The sequence below is a fragment of the Miscanthus floridulus genome, chromosome 4 (genome assembly GCF_019320115.1).
Source record: "Miscanthus floridulus cultivar M001 chromosome 4, ASM1932011v1, whole genome shotgun sequence".
Classification (NCBI taxonomy): domain Eukaryota; kingdom Viridiplantae; phylum Streptophyta; class Magnoliopsida; order Poales; family Poaceae; genus Miscanthus; species Miscanthus floridulus.
This window is the reverse complement of record NC_089583.1, coordinates 106327498-106343983: the sequence shown is the minus strand read 5'-3', so window position 1 is coordinate 106343983 and position 16486 is coordinate 106327498. Positions and strand designations below refer to the sequence as shown.

Sequence of the window (16486 nt, the reverse complement as noted above, 5' to 3'; positions counted from 1 at the left end):
CATCTGATCCCACGGTGGGGAAGATATGTGGATTAGTTGCGCAATACAGGCGTATATGTCTTGTGTGCAAGCATCATCAAGAGCACGCACGATACACTCATGGAGGGGTAAGAAACGAACTACGCGTGCGTAGCGGAGGCGTAGTAGACGGCGCAGAAGAGCGCGTGCACGAAGCAGAGGACGCCGCCGATGGAGAGGAACCGGTGCCGCGGACCAGCAGCGCGAGCGCGACGACGAGGACCATCCTGCTCAACACAAGAGGCACGACAGGAATCGCTTGTCAGTAAAGCAAAAATCGAGCGTTATTTGTTTGAAGAGCAAGGTTCCCCTTTATTTCCTTTCCGCGTGTTGGAGTGGAGGATGCATGCAAGAATATGTGGCGCTCATCGCAAGCATGGACTCCGAGCACGCCGGCGGCGACGTCGACCAGGAGGCAGATGACCACCGAGTCGACTGATAAATTGACTGAAACTGTTTTGTTATGAGAGAAAAATTTAGCTGATAAATTAGTTAGCTTCTCCGGCCCTGTGCTGTGCCTTGGGATGCCGAGAAGTGATAACAGAGGCGCAGTGTGACAGTGCTGAGACTGAAATGAACTGTTGTGACTTGAGAGAGATGCCTCCCGTGTCCGGTCTCTGCTTTAATGCTTTTGGTGTTCTTTATTTATCCCTCCGCTCCGCTGTGTGTTCTGGGTTCGTTGGTTTGGGTGTGGCTTATCGTAATTGATCGTAAATTTTTAATTAGAATAGTATTTTTCTTTGATATAAATTAGTCAGTAGTATTTCTTTACGAACAAGTAACGATATGAACCCGTCAATAAAAAAGGCTGTTGGTTTTTTCTTTACACATTCCGTGTCACGAGCAGTGCAGAAAACTACCACCGGGTGCCATAAGCAGTACTCTCAAACTTTTGCCGATCACAGGTGCTTAATTCATATTTCGGCCTTGTTTAGTTGGGTGAAATTTAGGAATTAATTATTGTAGCACTTTCGTTTTTATTTAGCAATTAGTATTTAATCATGGGCTAATTAGGCTCAAAACGTCCGTCTTACGATTTTTAATCAAACTGTGCAATTAGTTTTTTTTCGTCTACATTTAATGCTCCATGTACGTATCACAAGATTCGATGTAATGACTACTATAGCACTTTTTGAGAAAACTTTTTGGAAATAAACAAGGCCTCCACCTGATTTTCATACGGTCCTCATACAAACAGTGTAAAACCACTTGGTGTTACACACAGGTGGAGACAGCTGCACACGTGCCGCATGCTACACATATTGCTAACACATGTCACCTGGGCTCACAATTCACCACGCATTGACACATTGACGCGATGCCCTTTCTCGTGCTCCATCCCATCCTACCAATTTTAGGACAGGCTATAGGATAAAACAAATGACATATGTCCCTCCTTTCACTGAAGATAGATCTTGTTCTCACCGTATTTTGAGTCGGATGATAGACACAAATGGTAGGTACACATATGATTGATGGCTTGAGAGAGTTAATTCACCTAGAATACCTTATAATCTAAACAAATTTTAAATGCTTTAATATCCTTACATGCTCGCACAGGGTCACAAGGATTATGTTTGGACCTATATAAGCCTTCTTTGTTTTTGTCCCAAACTTGAACATATATGGCATGCTTTTTATGTAAAAAAAACACATTGATATTTACAGTAACAAATGAATACCATGTTTTATGTGGATTTAGTGAAACCAATTTGATTTTGTAAGTGCTTGTGTTTTTTCTTTAAATAAAGTAGGTCAAAATTAAAATGGTTTAGTCCGGGACAAAACAAAAACAACTTCCATTTTGAAACCAAGGTTAGTGCATTTACCGACACTTGTCTAAAGTGGATCGACTGACGGCTAAGTTGGTTGGAGGGAAATTTATTTTGTTATTACCATTGCTTCAATTTACCCTTTTATCGGAAGTGGTCCAACCTTTGCATTTGCCGACACATTGTGGACTTAAGCCCTGTTTTATACCATGTGATTATAATCAGATTATATAATTAATTTTGATAAAAAATATTGATTATATAAAGGATTTTTAGAATTAAAACCCTTGATTACCATAATCCCATGATCCAAGAGAGACCATGTTATAGGGGAATATGAGTGCCAAAAGTTTAACTTGCTTCCAACCAATTCTCCAACTTGCCAAACTAAAGGATAAGATGTAAATTTCTCATTTCAACCAACCATAATCAATCACCGTAATCCAGAGGGACCCAAATACACTGATTACTATAATCCATGATCTTGATTATGGTAATCCTATGCATAAACCAGAGTATAATAATCTAATCATGATCCAAATAGGTCCATAGTGTTTATTAGGCTCACCCCACTTATTTGTTAAAATAGCTAAATTTGGCTACAGATATGGAACGTAACCCTCTCCCTCGTGATGGACAAAAAAGGCACCATATCGATTTCTCTTTGTAAGGCATATCATGATCCTTTCTGATTTTCCTTCGGTTACTTGAATACTACTCTCTCTTCTTCTTTTTTTATCGAACCTGATAAAGTAATGATCGTTTTATGGATATTCGAGGTAAAATATTATTCTGTGTAGGTTGGAAATAATTGGTTTATGTCTTTTTATATCACCAAATTCTCCTGGGCATTATCTCAGTTTGTTTCTCTTGGACATTTTTAAAAACAATTTTCATATAGCCGGGAACTTATTAGGCCCCATTCACCATTTTTCTTTACATCCGTGGCCCAGCCAACACTGATACAAACGGCCCAAAGCCCAATACCGGCCAGCCGAGTGGAATCTTCTCTCTCCGTCCCTCGTCCAGCACTCCATCGCCCCCTGCCGCCCTAGGCACCAAAACCTCGCGAGGCAACCGCCCGCCGGCGCCGCCGTCGTAGCAAGAGGGTGAGCTGAGGACTAGAGAAGGGGAAGATGTCGTTCCGGGCGCGGGAGATGTACAAGAAGGTGGTGCGGCGCGTCGGCGTCGAGGGGAAGCTGCCGGCGGAGCTGATGAAGTCGGTGAAGGACATGCTGCCCGACAGCAATGTCGTCATGGGGCGGGCCAAGCGCGGCATCTTCGCCGGGAGACACATCCGGTTCGGGAACAAGGTCTCCGAGGACGGCGGCAATAAGTGAGCCAGCCATCTCTCCTCGTCACTTCCGTAATCCATTGCCCCCTTGTCCTGATCCAGACGCTGTCTGGAGAAATTAAGATGCTCGGTTTCCGAAACAATGGTTCAGATTTTGTGATTTGCGTTTAGAGTTAGCGGGTTGGATGGTGAAGACTCCGGTTTCAGTGTTTTGGGAAACTTAGGATGCATCGATCTGGATGCGAGGCTGGAGCAAATAACCGAAAGAATTGGTCCTTCAAGATAAATGCTCAAATTTCATAGAAGGTGACCACTATCTGGGAGAGCAGGGATGCATTTCCCCCTCCCATCTGTCCTACCATTTTTGGAAGTTTTACTTGTCTGGCCAAAACAATTTCCTTATTACTTCCTGGAGAAATGGAAGAATTGATAGCGATTCAGGCACTTTTGGGAACATTTGTCATTGGTAGTTTGGATCATATATTCTTGATGATTCGAATGTCCAAACCAACATAATTTCTGGTCTGTCCAATGCAACAAAATTGCTAGTCGTTGCCATTGATGTTAACATAGGGAGCTACAATTCCAAGCTTGTTTCACAAGAGAAAATGGGCCTACTTTGTACTCCCTTCTGTTAGTGTAAATTCTTGAAAGGGTGAATGAGGTGGCACTGTGCCAGCATGTTTTTTCCTGCCGTTTAGGGCGTGTTTGGATCTTTTGCTAGTGTAGGCTAGGCAGACTGTAGGCAACCTTTGCCCAACCTAGCTGAGCAAGGTGTGGCAAAAAACGTTGTCATGTTTGGTTCCTAACCTTGTTCACCCCCCTTTCTCCTCTTTCCCGTTTCTTCAACCTCCCACCAAATCAAATCCCAAATGAAATGCAGCACCAAAACCTGACCATGGTTACGTGAGCACGGGAATGACGACAAGCATGGCCAGCAGCATGACACCGGCGTGCCTCCGTTATCCGCGCCGCCTCAACTTTCCCATGTGCTTCACTGGCTCTTGCGCATCCCTCTGAAGACTCTGATTCCCGATAATGTTAGCAGGGCAGCGATCTTCTCCAATCTCTACAATTTGTCCACTTGATCATTGATTTGTGTTTCAATCTAGGCCACATGGCATCGTTTTTTGCTTCCTTTTGTGTAACAGTTCAATTTTGTTGTTTTGGTATTTCAAGCTCAGGCTGAGCTCCACCGCTGCGAGAGAGCATATGATGCGTGGCACAACCTTGCTTGTGCAGGAGAGCGGATTTGGCTCTTCTGCACGGGCAAGGATTTCCTTGCCCGGCTGGGTGAGGTTGCCAGGCAAAGTGAGTCTCACGCTTGGTACCAAACAGTGATCCTTGCTTAGTGAGGCGTGGCAAGGGGATTGCCCAGGGACCAAACATGCCCTAATGCCACACCACACGACTTGATTATATTTCATAGATTCCTCCAATTAAGTTAAAACCATCAGCCATCTTGAGAATAATAATCCCATAACCTTGCAACTCATTATCTCACGATGACATGATCTTGCCATCAGTCTTAACACATCCGGTGCAACATTCATTGCATTAAAGAAGAGAGTTACAACACACCCAAACATCCAGTGCAACATTATTTTTCATCTGCTTTTCATCACGTATAAATAAATAAATAATATGTCCCATTTGTATCTGTTGCCTTTTGTCTCCACATGTAATTCAATAGTTTTTCGGAGGAATATGTCTTGATAGGATATATTAAATCAGTATCCATACTCAGCTGGTTGATTGACCCAATCACTGAAGCACATAGGTTTGGGTCTGTGGGCCCATTCTACACTAGATATATCTGGGGATTATTCTGGCCTCTACACTTCCATCTCTTAATAGAGATAATGTTAAGACCTGCATTGTTGCCTTATCTATTTAAAGTGGCAGATTCTTAAATCTTAGGCTGGAATATGAACTTCTGCAGTATGACATTAAAATGATTCCTTTTTAGTTGAATTTCCACGACAATAACATTCACTAAGAATTTCTTGGTAGTGACGGAATTTATTTATACCTTGCAAATCTGAGGCTATGATATTGTTTTTATAATCATCTTATTGGATTATCTTTTGCTTATTTAGATCAAGGCGATCATGGAAGCCAAATGTTCAGGAGAAGCGTCTTTTCAGCTATATTCATGACCGGCACATTAGAGTCAAGGTTACCACACATGCACTTCGGTGCATTGACAAAGCTGGTGGGATAGATGAATACCTCCTGAAGACACCTTACAATAAAATGGATACTGAGATGGGGATAGTGTGGAAAGCAAAGATTGAAAAGATGTATTCAGATTTGGCCGAAATGGAAGTAGGCTTCTTCCCTCCTGAGGAAGAGGCTAAGATTAAAGAGGGCTTTGACGAGGTTCGTGCTGCCAAGAGGGACTTTCGTAGGGAAGCAAGACGAGCTTTGGCAAAGCAAAGGCAGCTAGAAGCAATTAGTGCTGGTGATGACCAAACGAGTGAAGCCACAGATACAAAGGAAGAGGTATCTGATGCTGCTGCTAAAGTCTGAGCCTAAACCTATGTGCCTTTCTTGAAAGGTAAATATGATTCTGGACCTTTTTTCTCTGAAATTATCATCACTTGTTCAGTACCTAAGATATGGATTGAGTAAAGTGCAGCAATGATTGTCAAACTTGTTTGGGGGTGTAACATAGGTCCATGTTACCAGATATGGTTCCCTAAACTTGTTATTTATGTCACTCAATGTCCAAATATCATTAATCAGCATATACTTGCTCGTGTGGCATGCTAACATGGAGAGGGAGATGTTTGGATGCCAAGTAGGCTGATCAACACTAACTAGAGATGTGATCTCGAATGAAGCCCTTAGCAAGTTTAGGTGCCCAGATATGCAAATTAATACTTTAGTGACCTAGTTGACACCCCTAAACAGGTTTAGGGACTCCTGGTGCATTTTAATCATATGTATTTTCTTGGAAGACTAATCATAATTACGAAGTTAAGTCCATTTGATTTATACTGTGTTCACTTTCCTTGTTGATCCAGATAGGATGTTCCTTCACTACTGCAGCTGTTTTGCCCCTTGATATTTGAAGCCTTTCTTCTGTGATAGTAAATAATGCGTCTTCACAATGACTATTTCTGCTGATTACTATTCACTCTGATTTTAGTTTTGCTCTTTTGCTGCAGGCCTGGTTGTAGTTATCTATATATATGCCAAAGGGCCTCTAGTCCGACTGGTTAGAGCGTCCCGGCGGCACTCCTCATGTCCTGGTTTCGACTCCCCGTGGGAGCGAATTTCAGGCTGGGGTTAAAAAAATCCACTCGTCTGTCCCACGCCAAAGCACAGGTCTAAGGGCCGGCCCGTTCTCACAGGGCGACGGTGCCGCTGTGTAAGGGTGGGGCAGGGGTTCGGGGGTTTTCTGGGCCTGCGTGAGAAGGTCTTCTTCTTAATGCAATGCTTGGGGGTGGTCATACCCTCGTAGGTCCAGTTATCTATCTATCTATCTATCTATATATATATATATATATATATATATATATAAGAGTTCAGGCATCCTATATGCTTGTGGTAATCCCTTTTTAGCACGAAGTTGAATGTAGGTGACTTGGTTTTCTTGCAGATCAAAGGAGGCAGCAAATCATTGGATGTCCCTGGGCAAATAACGGAAGGCTTACTACTTGATATAAACTGGGGAAAGTTCCTTGTGCACTAACTATACCCCCATTTTCGAGAGCAGCAGTGTATGTTAAGCCAGCGTATGTTCTATTTCTATATCAATACATCTTGCTGTTGTAAGCACTTGTTATGTGGTGGAAATTTTGTACAATTATTGAAAACCCAAGAGATAGTTTGTCTTGTAGAATCTATCTATTTTCTGCAGCTTAACTGAATTGTCAGAAATAATAATGCTTGACATGAATGCACCATCAATGCTAAATTGGCTAGAGGCCTGACATCCTAGCTCATTTCTGTTCCATTCCTATTTTTCTTGAAGATTAGCAAAATACCAAAATGAATTCATCGATAGTTTAGTTTGTAGGGTCGAGTGATCTGGTGTTCTTTTTGGGATAACTATGACACGCTTGTTGTTATGCTGAGACTCATCTCATGACCAATTTGTACCTCAGATGCCGAACTTTCAATGTACGGGATCACGAATTAAGGCTGTTGGTATCTGTTTCTGATTAAGGCTGTTGGTATCTGTTTCTGGTTGTTGCATTAGCTCGCAACGGTACTTGTCAAGAACTCAGGATAGCATCATAGTTAAGTGCTTGCTGAATGCTGATATAATATCAACAGAAAATGGTACATTGCCGGCTCCATGTGAACAAACACAAGTCCGAAATTACATGGCCATTATTAGCCCATTTGTTATCTTCCATCTAGCCTATCTTGGCGAGAACATCGCCGAGCACATCTTTGGTTGCTGCGAAGTATTTCTCGGCCTCTAGGGTGCTCTTGATCTTCGCGGCATGGTCAAGCTGCCAAAACGGGAAGAGAAGCTGCCGTGTTATTTCCACAGTTCTTGTCAAAAATTGAATTGCTCCCAGATAGATCAGTGATCAATGGGGTTTAGCTTACACCGTCGATGATGCTGAAGAGCTTGCCGGTGAGCTCCTTGAGGACCTTCTTCTCCTCCTTGGGCTTGGATGCGATGACGGTCTTGAGGTCATAGCGCAGGTAGGAGGCCCGGAGGCGGAGGTCGTTCTGGACGTACGGCCACGCCTTCTTGTCGATGAGCGGCTTGAGGTTGATGATGTCCTGCACCGACGTCTTCACCCTCGCCGCCGCCAAAGCCGGTGTCTGCGGCTGCAGGTAGAACCGCTCCGACAAGGGGAGGTCGAAGTCCCTCGCCTGGTCAGAGTTTTCAGTCCCGGCTGTGCGCCATAGCAGTGGACACGTCAGATGAAATCTTTTGGGGGCAAACATGTGGTTGTCGATCGTGGAGGAAATTTAAATGTTTTTATGCTGAAAATTAAACCCTAAGCCTTACAGAACAGCTCCAAACGATTCTGAACTCGCGATCAAGATTCGAGAGATGTATATATATATATATATATATATATATATAAATAAAAGGGTTTGGTGGAAAGCATCTACGTATATAATAGTATCAAAGAAAGAAGAAAGCTATATGAGGCGCGGGCAGGCAGGCACTCACGGAGTCCACCGGAGGGCGGCGGCGGGGCTCCGATCTTGATGGGACTGACAGGCGCGGCGTGCACCACCTGCGACAAGGCGCCGCCGACGATGCCGGCGGCCACCAGCCCGAGCACGGCGCGGCGGCCCGCCTGCGCTGCGGCCTCGCCCTCGGCGGACGCCCTGGCAACGACGGCCGCCCTGGCCCTGCTGACAGCGCGCCTGCTGGGCAGAACGCCCTGCGAGAGGCCCGTCATCGACGCCATGCAGGCTTGTGCCATCTCAGCTCTCCGAGCTTTTTCTCTGCGTGAGTGCGCTTCGTCGGTCGAGCAGTCATGCGTGGCAAAGATATATGTCGCCCGCAGTTGCAGGCGCCACCTTATCTGACTGGATAAGTTGATGGCCACTGTGTGACCGCCATGTGGCCGCGTGAATCACTTGCGGCCTCCATTCAGGATTGCGCCACTGCCAATGGGGCGCCGACACGTGTCAGCCAGTGCTCGCGATCACTCTCTGCATGCCCTCGGTCGCAGCAGTCAATAACACAAGGAATGACTTAAAAAAAATAACACAAGGAACGTTTTCGCATATTTGGACAAAAAAGTTGCAACTCAAGTGCCTTAGTACTAAACCTAGTTTAGAGCATGCTTGTAGAACTGGAACATACAAATTTCATATGAAGCGCTCTCCGTTCCCTTGTTTTTACGGGTCAGTAGGAGATGCCCCTACTTATATTTTTGCATATATACAAAAGAAAGTATGTACAGAAAGAATGTACAAAATACACAGGTTACAGGGCTCAAAGAGCCAAAAGGAAAAAAGAAAGACCAAAGCTATGTAAAATTATCTCTCTCCACAGATTTAGAGCTCCTCTCAACTTTTGCTTGGCCTTGATATAAACCAGGCCAAGTTCTTCGAAGTTTGCCTTTCAAGAATGCATGTTGGGGGTCCTATTGCCGAATAAAGCTCTATTTCTGATGGTCCATATCACCCAACAGGCAGTGATCATTATTTTGATGAAGATGCAACTACCAAAAGATGTTCTTGCTTCTATCAACGTATCCAGTGATTGGAGAGTAAGGTCCCAATGTATTGATAGAGAACTCCAACAATCACTACTGAAGGGACATTCAAAAAAACAAATAGACATGTTTCCTCAGTCCCTCTGTTGCATAGCAGATAGCACACAACTGTAGGAGGACCAGGGCCAGTTGAAAAGGGGGAGGCTTCTAAAGATCCCTGAAGCTGAGAGTATGCTTTCTTTGTGTTATAAGTGTTTGATCCCCAGATGTAGGACCCCTCATCTCCAATCTCCACATCCCATTGTCTTTCTTGCAATAAGGACGGGAGTTCAACTAGTTTCCTCCGCGAGAAAAAGGAAATCCCCATGCTTCCAATTCCCAAAGGACATACTCCCTTCGGTTTTTTACTCCAAAAAAAAAAACAGTTCTCACTATTTTCATGAGTTAAACAACTTTTTTTTTTTTTGCAAAATGATGAGTTAAACGACTTGAAGTTTGACAAAATTATATTTAAAAGTACTAACATTTAGTTATGATACAAGATAAGTACCATTAAATCAATTATGAAATACACTTTTATAGTAAAATAGAGACATAAATATTAATACTATTCATAACTTTGATAAAAGTTAAACATGTTTAACTTGCACAAATCCCATAGTTATATCTATTTATATGGAGAGAGGGAGTAGTATGTAACGTTTAGAGAAAAATGAATTAGTTCAAAAATAAAGCAAATGTTATATTAAAAATGAATGGAGTATATTATGTTTTTATATTGGAGCTGAATGTCAAGCCACGGCCTAAGTTAGATCACTAGTTGCTACTCTCTCTGTTTCAAATTATAAATTATTTTGACGTTTTTAGATACATAAAAAATACGTATATAGATATAATGTACAACCTCTGTCCCAAAAAGAATACAACTACGTGTTACGTGCCAGTTAAAGTGATTTACGTTTGACCAAGTTTCTAGTAAATGATATTCACATTTATTACTCCAAATCAATTTATGATGAAAATTCATTTCGTAACTAATCTAATGATAGTTATTTGATATCATAAATATTGATACTTTTTTTATCTATAATTGGTCAAACTTAAGATACTAAAACATGACACTGTGCTAGAATTACATTCTTTCTGGAACGGAGGGAGTATATCTAGGTGCAAAATAAAATTATATATAAAAAAACAAAATGACTTACAATTTGGGATGAATGATGTATACTTACAAATTCGGGCTTAGTCTTGCCAAAGCCCTAAGCATATGATTGAGCATCTCAAGCCCAAAACTCATTATGATTTGTTTTTAATCCATCGTATTCAACTTAGTTCATATGTATCGGGATGTAAGTTAGTTTAATTTTCGCCTCAATCTACCCCTGACACATGTGGTCATGTGGATTGAACTAATTACAAGCACAAGCCCTACTGATTTCGTTACTCTAAGTCTACATGCTGAGTTTTCATATACCACGCAGATTGATGGATGGGAGTATACATGGCGTCAATGAAACACGTTCTAGTGAGGAAAATATTGTTTTATGCGACTCGTCAAAATAGGTAGGTTTACAAATAGGCATCAGGGTCTTATTTAGATGACCTCAAAATTCTAAGTTTTTTTCACTTTCTCTCCATTACATCAATTTTTTGACGCATGCATAGAGCATTAAATGTAGGTAAAAAAAATAACTAATTGCACAGTTTAGTTGTAAATCATGAGACGAATCTTTTGAGTCTAGTTAGTCTATAATTGGACAAAGTTTGTCAAATACAAACGAAACATGCTACAGTATCCAGATTGTAAAAAATTGCAATCTAAAGCAAGGCCCTGGTGTCAATTGTCATCAACCTTTTGTGCAGCACATGCGCCAAAATAGTTTTAGCAAAAGAATATTACGAGTACTTGAGAAACGACACACGGCTGGAGCCGTCGGATGATTTGCCGATGCTCCCCTTTGGTGCCCGGACCGTTCGATCGGGCCCGGCGAGTGGCGAGGCAGACGGCAGACCGCAGGCCCCGGCCGCCTGAGCGGCTGAGCCTGACGAACAATCCTCTATTCCACTGCCTTCTCGCAGTGGCGGGTTGCGGCGGCAGCGCCGCCTCCGATGCTCGGCTCGAGCGCTGAGCGCCGCGTACAGTGGTGGGCGCGGAGCTGGAAGGGCGAAGGCGCAGGCGGGCTCGCGAGTCGCTACCGAGCCCACGCCAGTCACGCAGGTTAGTCGGCCGCGCTGGTCCCAGGCTCAATCTGCTAGCGCTTAACTGAATCATGAGTTGCGAGTAGTTCCATCCATCAATCAATTAAATCCAAGTCAAGGCCCGTGCGTGGCCGCACTGACCACTGTGGCCTGCTGGCGCTTAACTGAAGCAGTAGCGTTAACCTTCAGTCACAGCATACCACACACCGTATTGCGTATTGTTTGTGACGCTCAAGTTGCTATATGAGATTTTCAGTATCAAAAGCAATCGGATATCTGGCACGGATATGTGTGAGCCACAATATGTAGGGATTTTTATTTTCTCCATGTTGTACTTCTGTGATTTGCTGAACTTGGGTGGGATCAGCCATATAACATGTTCTGATAGACCCATTTTCTGCTCTAGCTACAGGTGTTCCTCCCTGGCACTCTTCCTTCCATTTGGTTAAATACCTACAAGGATGATTCATGTAGCCTAAATTTGGTTGCCCTATCAGTAATCAAATAGCATGTATCATGTATGGCCCTAGCGAGCTCACCGATCTGGATGAAAACAGGTTGTTATTGTTGCTCTGCTACTTTGTTTCTCTCTTCACTCGAAAGACAACTCCTGTACGTACTTCTCTTGACGAGTCTGCTGACAAATCTGGTAGCATTTTCTAGGAGAGCGGGCCTGGTAGTATTTTTTCCAACAAATAATGTCAGGTCATCTGGCTTTTATTTAAGGCTTTGTGTGTCTAAGTTTGAGCACTGGATTGGCAGGGTGTTCAATGCCGCCCCCCCCCCCCCCCCCCCCCCCCCCACTAACCAAGCGGTCGATCCGTCAATCCTCTAGTTCGATCCTTTTTTTTTTACTTCAAGTTCGAGCACCGGTTGCATGATTCCACAACACGTTTTCTGCAAATTTGAGACATCTTTGGCTTTGGTGTTGAGGTGAAGCAAACTAATCTTTTCAGTTACATGAAAGGTTTGTATTCTTTCCAATGTAGATATTGCATTCCGGATTGTTGTCTCTTTGTGTACATAAAACTGACACATAGGAAATAGATGGTCCAAATAATCTACAACCATGGTGCTCTCTTAGTTTCGCAGCACATTTTATTTATTCTTTCATGATAACATCATTTCGGTTACACATCACTTTGTACAGCCAACTACTTGTTTTGATTATTTTTTGTGAACCATTGTTATTCTCTTGATGCTGTGCAATGATTTATTTTTATGGTGAGCAGATTGTGCATGTAGAACTATTTGAAACACTTGGACACAGTAAATAACCCACAAAGCCACATTTTTTATTCATTGGCCCAAATACATACAACAACAGGAAGGCCAAGGGTATTACAGTTCATCAGAAAATCATCAAGCCTCATGTTTAACAACACAAGATTATTGGTGCAATACGTGACCATAATATGCTCCGCACAGCATTTTATTTAGTTACTAGCCTACTGCTCGACAATAGGCTTACTTCATGTTTATACTGGTAGGTCTGTGTTCTTCTGGAAGGGAAATGGCTCCAATCTTGGCTGTGCTACTTCTAGGATTTCTTCAATTGGTATCTCTGGCTTTGATCTTTTCAATGGTGCAACAGGATCGACATTTGAATTATAATCCTGAAATAATTTTTATATACTCTGTCAGTGTGTAGCTCAAACCAATTATGAACGTCTAGATTTTCAAGGGTGTTACTCACCAGGTTAGCATGCATTCTCCTGACAAAAGTTTTGAAAGTGGTGTAGTTGTCTCCCTCGAACAGTTCATCAGATACTCGGAGGTAGGTGAATCCATACAGCTTGTGTTCTGGAGAGCCATTCTTGTTGATGCCTTGGGGTCTTGCATTCCTGAGGATGGTGTTGTAAGCTGTTGCATCGTATCGACTGAGTGCATTTTCACATGCCAGATTTAGGCCCTCTCTCCATCCGGCACTCAGCACCTGCCATTTTTTATAGTTTGCACCAGAATTTTTTGTTAATAATTGAGAAGTGCCTTTTGTGATCCGTTAAAGGAGAATACAGACAAGTGACCGATGGCTAAAACCTGTTGAACCAGTTCCTCTGGTGCACTTTTCGCCTCTGAACTCTGCTCACTGTCCCTCATCTCAGCACAAGTGAAGTTCATGCTAGCAGGATGCCTTGTTAGCATGTGTGCTATGGTTCTGTAGCCATCTCTGTCATCTAAGTTGTAGTATCCGGCAGTGAGCTCAGCCGCATGGTTTGGAACCGTGTACCACCAGTGTATGCCAGAGACCTGCAAACAAATATTAGCACATGTGATGTCTATGTTTCAATCACCCATAGGTTAGTTCTTAGTTTGTGTTGTAGCCTCTAGTAAACCTTGTACCTTTATTATTGTTACATGCAAAGACTTGTTCAACTTTAAAATCATGGGAAAAATTAAAGCCAGGTGTTATTCATCATGGTACTTACTTTGATTGCCAGCTGCACCGTGCATCCCAGGAAGACCTTGTTTGCTTCATCCAAGATCTTATCACCGTGCTTGATCAGTTTGTTGGAGTACCATGTGAGGAAGAACTTCCCCTTGTCGGTCTGGTATGTTCCATTATCCGCAAAGAACTGGGTCTTCTCAGGAGTGTCATTGTACTCCCCAGCATCATCAGGCAAATCCCACTCAGGATGCCCAGCCTCTGTTGCTGCTGCTTTGAAGTCTGCTTGCAGGTACTTATCATAGCACTGCAGTTTTATTTTATTGCTTTATTAACAATTGTAGCCTTTAAAGTGTAGTCCTCTGCTGGTAATGACATATTTATATTAGTTGGCACGTGTTTTATTTCATTTTCTTCAAAGGAAGCCCGTTTTATTTATTCCTTGTCATCAGTTTATCAAGCATTTGATTTCATCCGGTTTTGTTCTTAATTGTGGTCTTGGCTTTGCTTCAAGCACAGTACGACTTTTAAGGCATCCCTGGCCTGATCAGTCAAATTGTTACTTTATTCAAGTGTCTCTTTGATTTAATCACTTTTATACCCTTTTTTCTTCATTTTTTTTGTAAATCAACGCAGGGACCAAGATTAAGAGTGTCTTTGTTCATCACATGGAGACGAATCCCCTTTTGTTTTGTAACAAAAAAAAACCCCGGAAGAATATGTGTTTTTGGAAAGAGAACTCACTATGAATTCTCCAATGCCTGGGTACACCCATCCCTGACTTTGGGGATATGAGGGGTACCTCATCTCACCAGCAGGGCCAAGTCCCACCTCAATGTCCACAATGACACCAGCATCCAAGAAATCTGCCATGTTCTCCCTGAAGCTCTTCATGTAATCAGCATACAGCTGCCACAGACAGAGAAGAGACCGACCCCAGGTCACACTCACACGTCAAGATCAGAGAAGTTGGCCTGATTTACCATGTTTCTTCCCTTCCGCATGTGCTAGCTACACCAAGAGGTGAGAAGAGTTTCAAGTGAGCTGACCTGAATGGCAGTTCTCCCATGGAAGAGAGGCTGGTCGTCCACCCCAAGCGTGAGATACTCGATGTTCCTCAGCCCTTCCCGGTTGGTGTAGAAGATGTCGGGGTTGTCCTTGCCGACGTCCCGCACCCACTGTGGGATCGGGATGTTGACGACGTCGCCGACGTTGCCGCCGCACTGGTGGCACGACATGATGGCCTGCAGCTTGAGCCCGGCCTCCTGCACCAGCTTGAAGACCTGCTTGTAGGCGCTCCAGTCGTAGACCCCCGGCTCCTTCCCCTCCACCAGCCCCCACCAGACGTCGATCATGACCCCGTCGACGCCCGCCTCCGTCAGCTTCTTCAGCTGCGCCCTCGTCTCGTCCTCCTTCTCGAACGTGTTGTCCACAGTGATGACATCCAGCTGCATGTCCGGAAGCCAAGAGTTGGAAAAAAAAAAGGTAAATCATTCAGCTTAATCTTTCCTTTTTCGGATTGTCATGATTCGTTTAGGTCGATCTCTTCGTTTGTTCGTTATATATACTGGTAGCGGTATGCTAACAATGCTGCAGTTGCATCGCATGATTCTTAAGCAGCTTACCGGGAGCATGACGTAGACCTGGACATAGTTGGCTAGCGCGTTCCCCGCCATTGTGGCTGGCTGGCTACGCTCTCACTCTCAGGGACCTCACTGGCTTGCTCTCTGCTTAGTGAGTGGTCACTGAGCTTGGGCTTGATGAATGCTGCGGTGAGCTTGGGGGGTCTATTTATACAGTGGAGGCAGGGGAGATCGATCTGGACGGCGACGTGCAGCGCTTCTCCAGCGATGCAAACCGATCCTTTCCGTTGAGCCGCCCAGGGAAAAGCGCATGTGCAGGGTGAGCTGATGATTTTTTTGGATACCATCCCGAGCTGGCAAGCTATGTACAGTACGTGAGCCTGCCATTCGTCCGGACTGCAGTCCTGATTGGGCTGAACTGATGAAGACAGGTGAGAAATTTACAGCGTGTTTGGTTTGGAGATCGGATCCGTTCCGCACATTTTTTCTGTCCTCGTTTGCCACATGTGAATGAATGCTGTCTGATGTAACAGCAGGTCAGCAGCGAGTAAAAAAATTCAGAGTAGTAAAAGTGGCACCTGTAAAGTAAAGTGGGGTTGCAAATATATTGCATGGCTTATAAGAACATTACAAGGGCTGCTGTATATACCATGTGCATGGCATGTTTATACATATATAATACTGACTTCATGCTTTTTTAATGTCCCGTGTATTGTTGTTTATATATAGGCTAAGCTTATATGTCTGTTTATTTAATTATTACTTTTCTATCTCGAGTTTTGGCATGCTAGCTAACCACAAAATAACCATGCGTGCACGTACTCTTCTCTTTGTGTTTCGTATCTCCATGTCATGCGGTTCGCAGCCGACGGTTTGACGATCATGCGGTTTCTCTTGCGGCTAGCCATGGAACGGAATCTGTTACGTTTACGTACCTGCCGCGTGAGGGGGCGCAACAGAAGTTTGTTCGGGCGCACCAGAAGCTCTATATCCGTTCTGAAAATTGGCGTCAATTTCTTGTTAGGCCTTTTGGGCTTCAACCTCGGCCTCGGGCAGCTGCTTCTCTCTCTCTCTTTTTGCCT

The 16486-nt window shown here is 43.6% G+C and overlaps 2 protein-coding genes across 3 annotated transcripts; one reads left to right on the top strand and one right to left on the bottom strand.

Annotated features, from left to right (window-relative positions):
* Positions 1–2802: 2802 nt before the first annotated feature.
* On the top strand, positions 2803–7017 carry LOC136552484 (large ribosomal subunit protein bL28m-like). Of its 2 annotated transcripts, none has more exons than XM_066544057.1 (3): positions 2803–3126; positions 5184–5644; positions 6114–6612. In XM_066544057.1, exons 1-2 carry the CDS (start codon positions 2927–2929, stop codon positions 5614–5616), a joined length of 633 nt encoding a protein of 210 aa, XP_066400154.1. In that variant the 5' UTR covers positions 2803–2926; the 3' UTR covers positions 5617–5644; positions 6114–6612. The 2 variants fall into 2 exon arrangements, with proteins under 2 accessions (XP_066400154.1, XP_066400153.1); XM_066544056.1 differs by lacking the exon at positions 6114–6612 and adding an exon at positions 6692–7017 and having other exon boundaries at positions 2804–3126.
* Positions 7018–7332: 315 nt separating this feature from the next.
* Positions 7333–15792, bottom strand: LOC136549016 (beta-amylase). Its single transcript, XM_066540334.1, has 10 exons — positions 15447–15792; positions 14871–15269; positions 14566–14730; positions 13865–14128; positions 13476–13685; positions 13132–13371; positions 12917–13051; positions 8234–8594; positions 7654–7949; positions 7333–7553 (listed from the first exon to the last, which is right to left on the bottom strand). Exons 1-10 carry the CDS (start codon positions 15495–15497, stop codon positions 7455–7457), a joined length of 2220 nt encoding a protein of 739 aa, XP_066396431.1. The 5' UTR covers positions 15498–15792; the 3' UTR covers positions 7333–7454.
* Between the last annotated feature and the right edge of the window lie 694 nt (positions 15793–16486).

Coding starts and splice junctions, on each gene's coding strand:
- LOC136552484 (XM_066544056.1), top strand. CDS start 2,927: ATGTCGTTCCGGGCGCGGGAGATGTACAAGAAGGTGGTGCGGCGCGTC. Junction 3,127..5,183: donor TCCGAGGACGGCGGCAATAA/GTGAGCCAGCCA, acceptor TTGCTTATTTAG/ATCAAGGCGATCATGGAAGC.
- LOC136549016 (XM_066540334.1), bottom strand. CDS start 15,497: ATGGCGGGGAACGCGCTAGCCAACTATGTCCAGGTCTACGTCATGCTC. Junction 14,129..14,565: donor CAGGCATTGGAGAATTCATA/GTGAGTTCTCTT, acceptor ATAAAACTGCAG/TGCTATGATAAGTACCTGCA. Junction 8,595..12,916: donor AGAACACAGACCTACCAGTA/TAAACATGAAGT, acceptor TTATCCAGTCAG/ATAAGGTGGCGCCTGCAACT.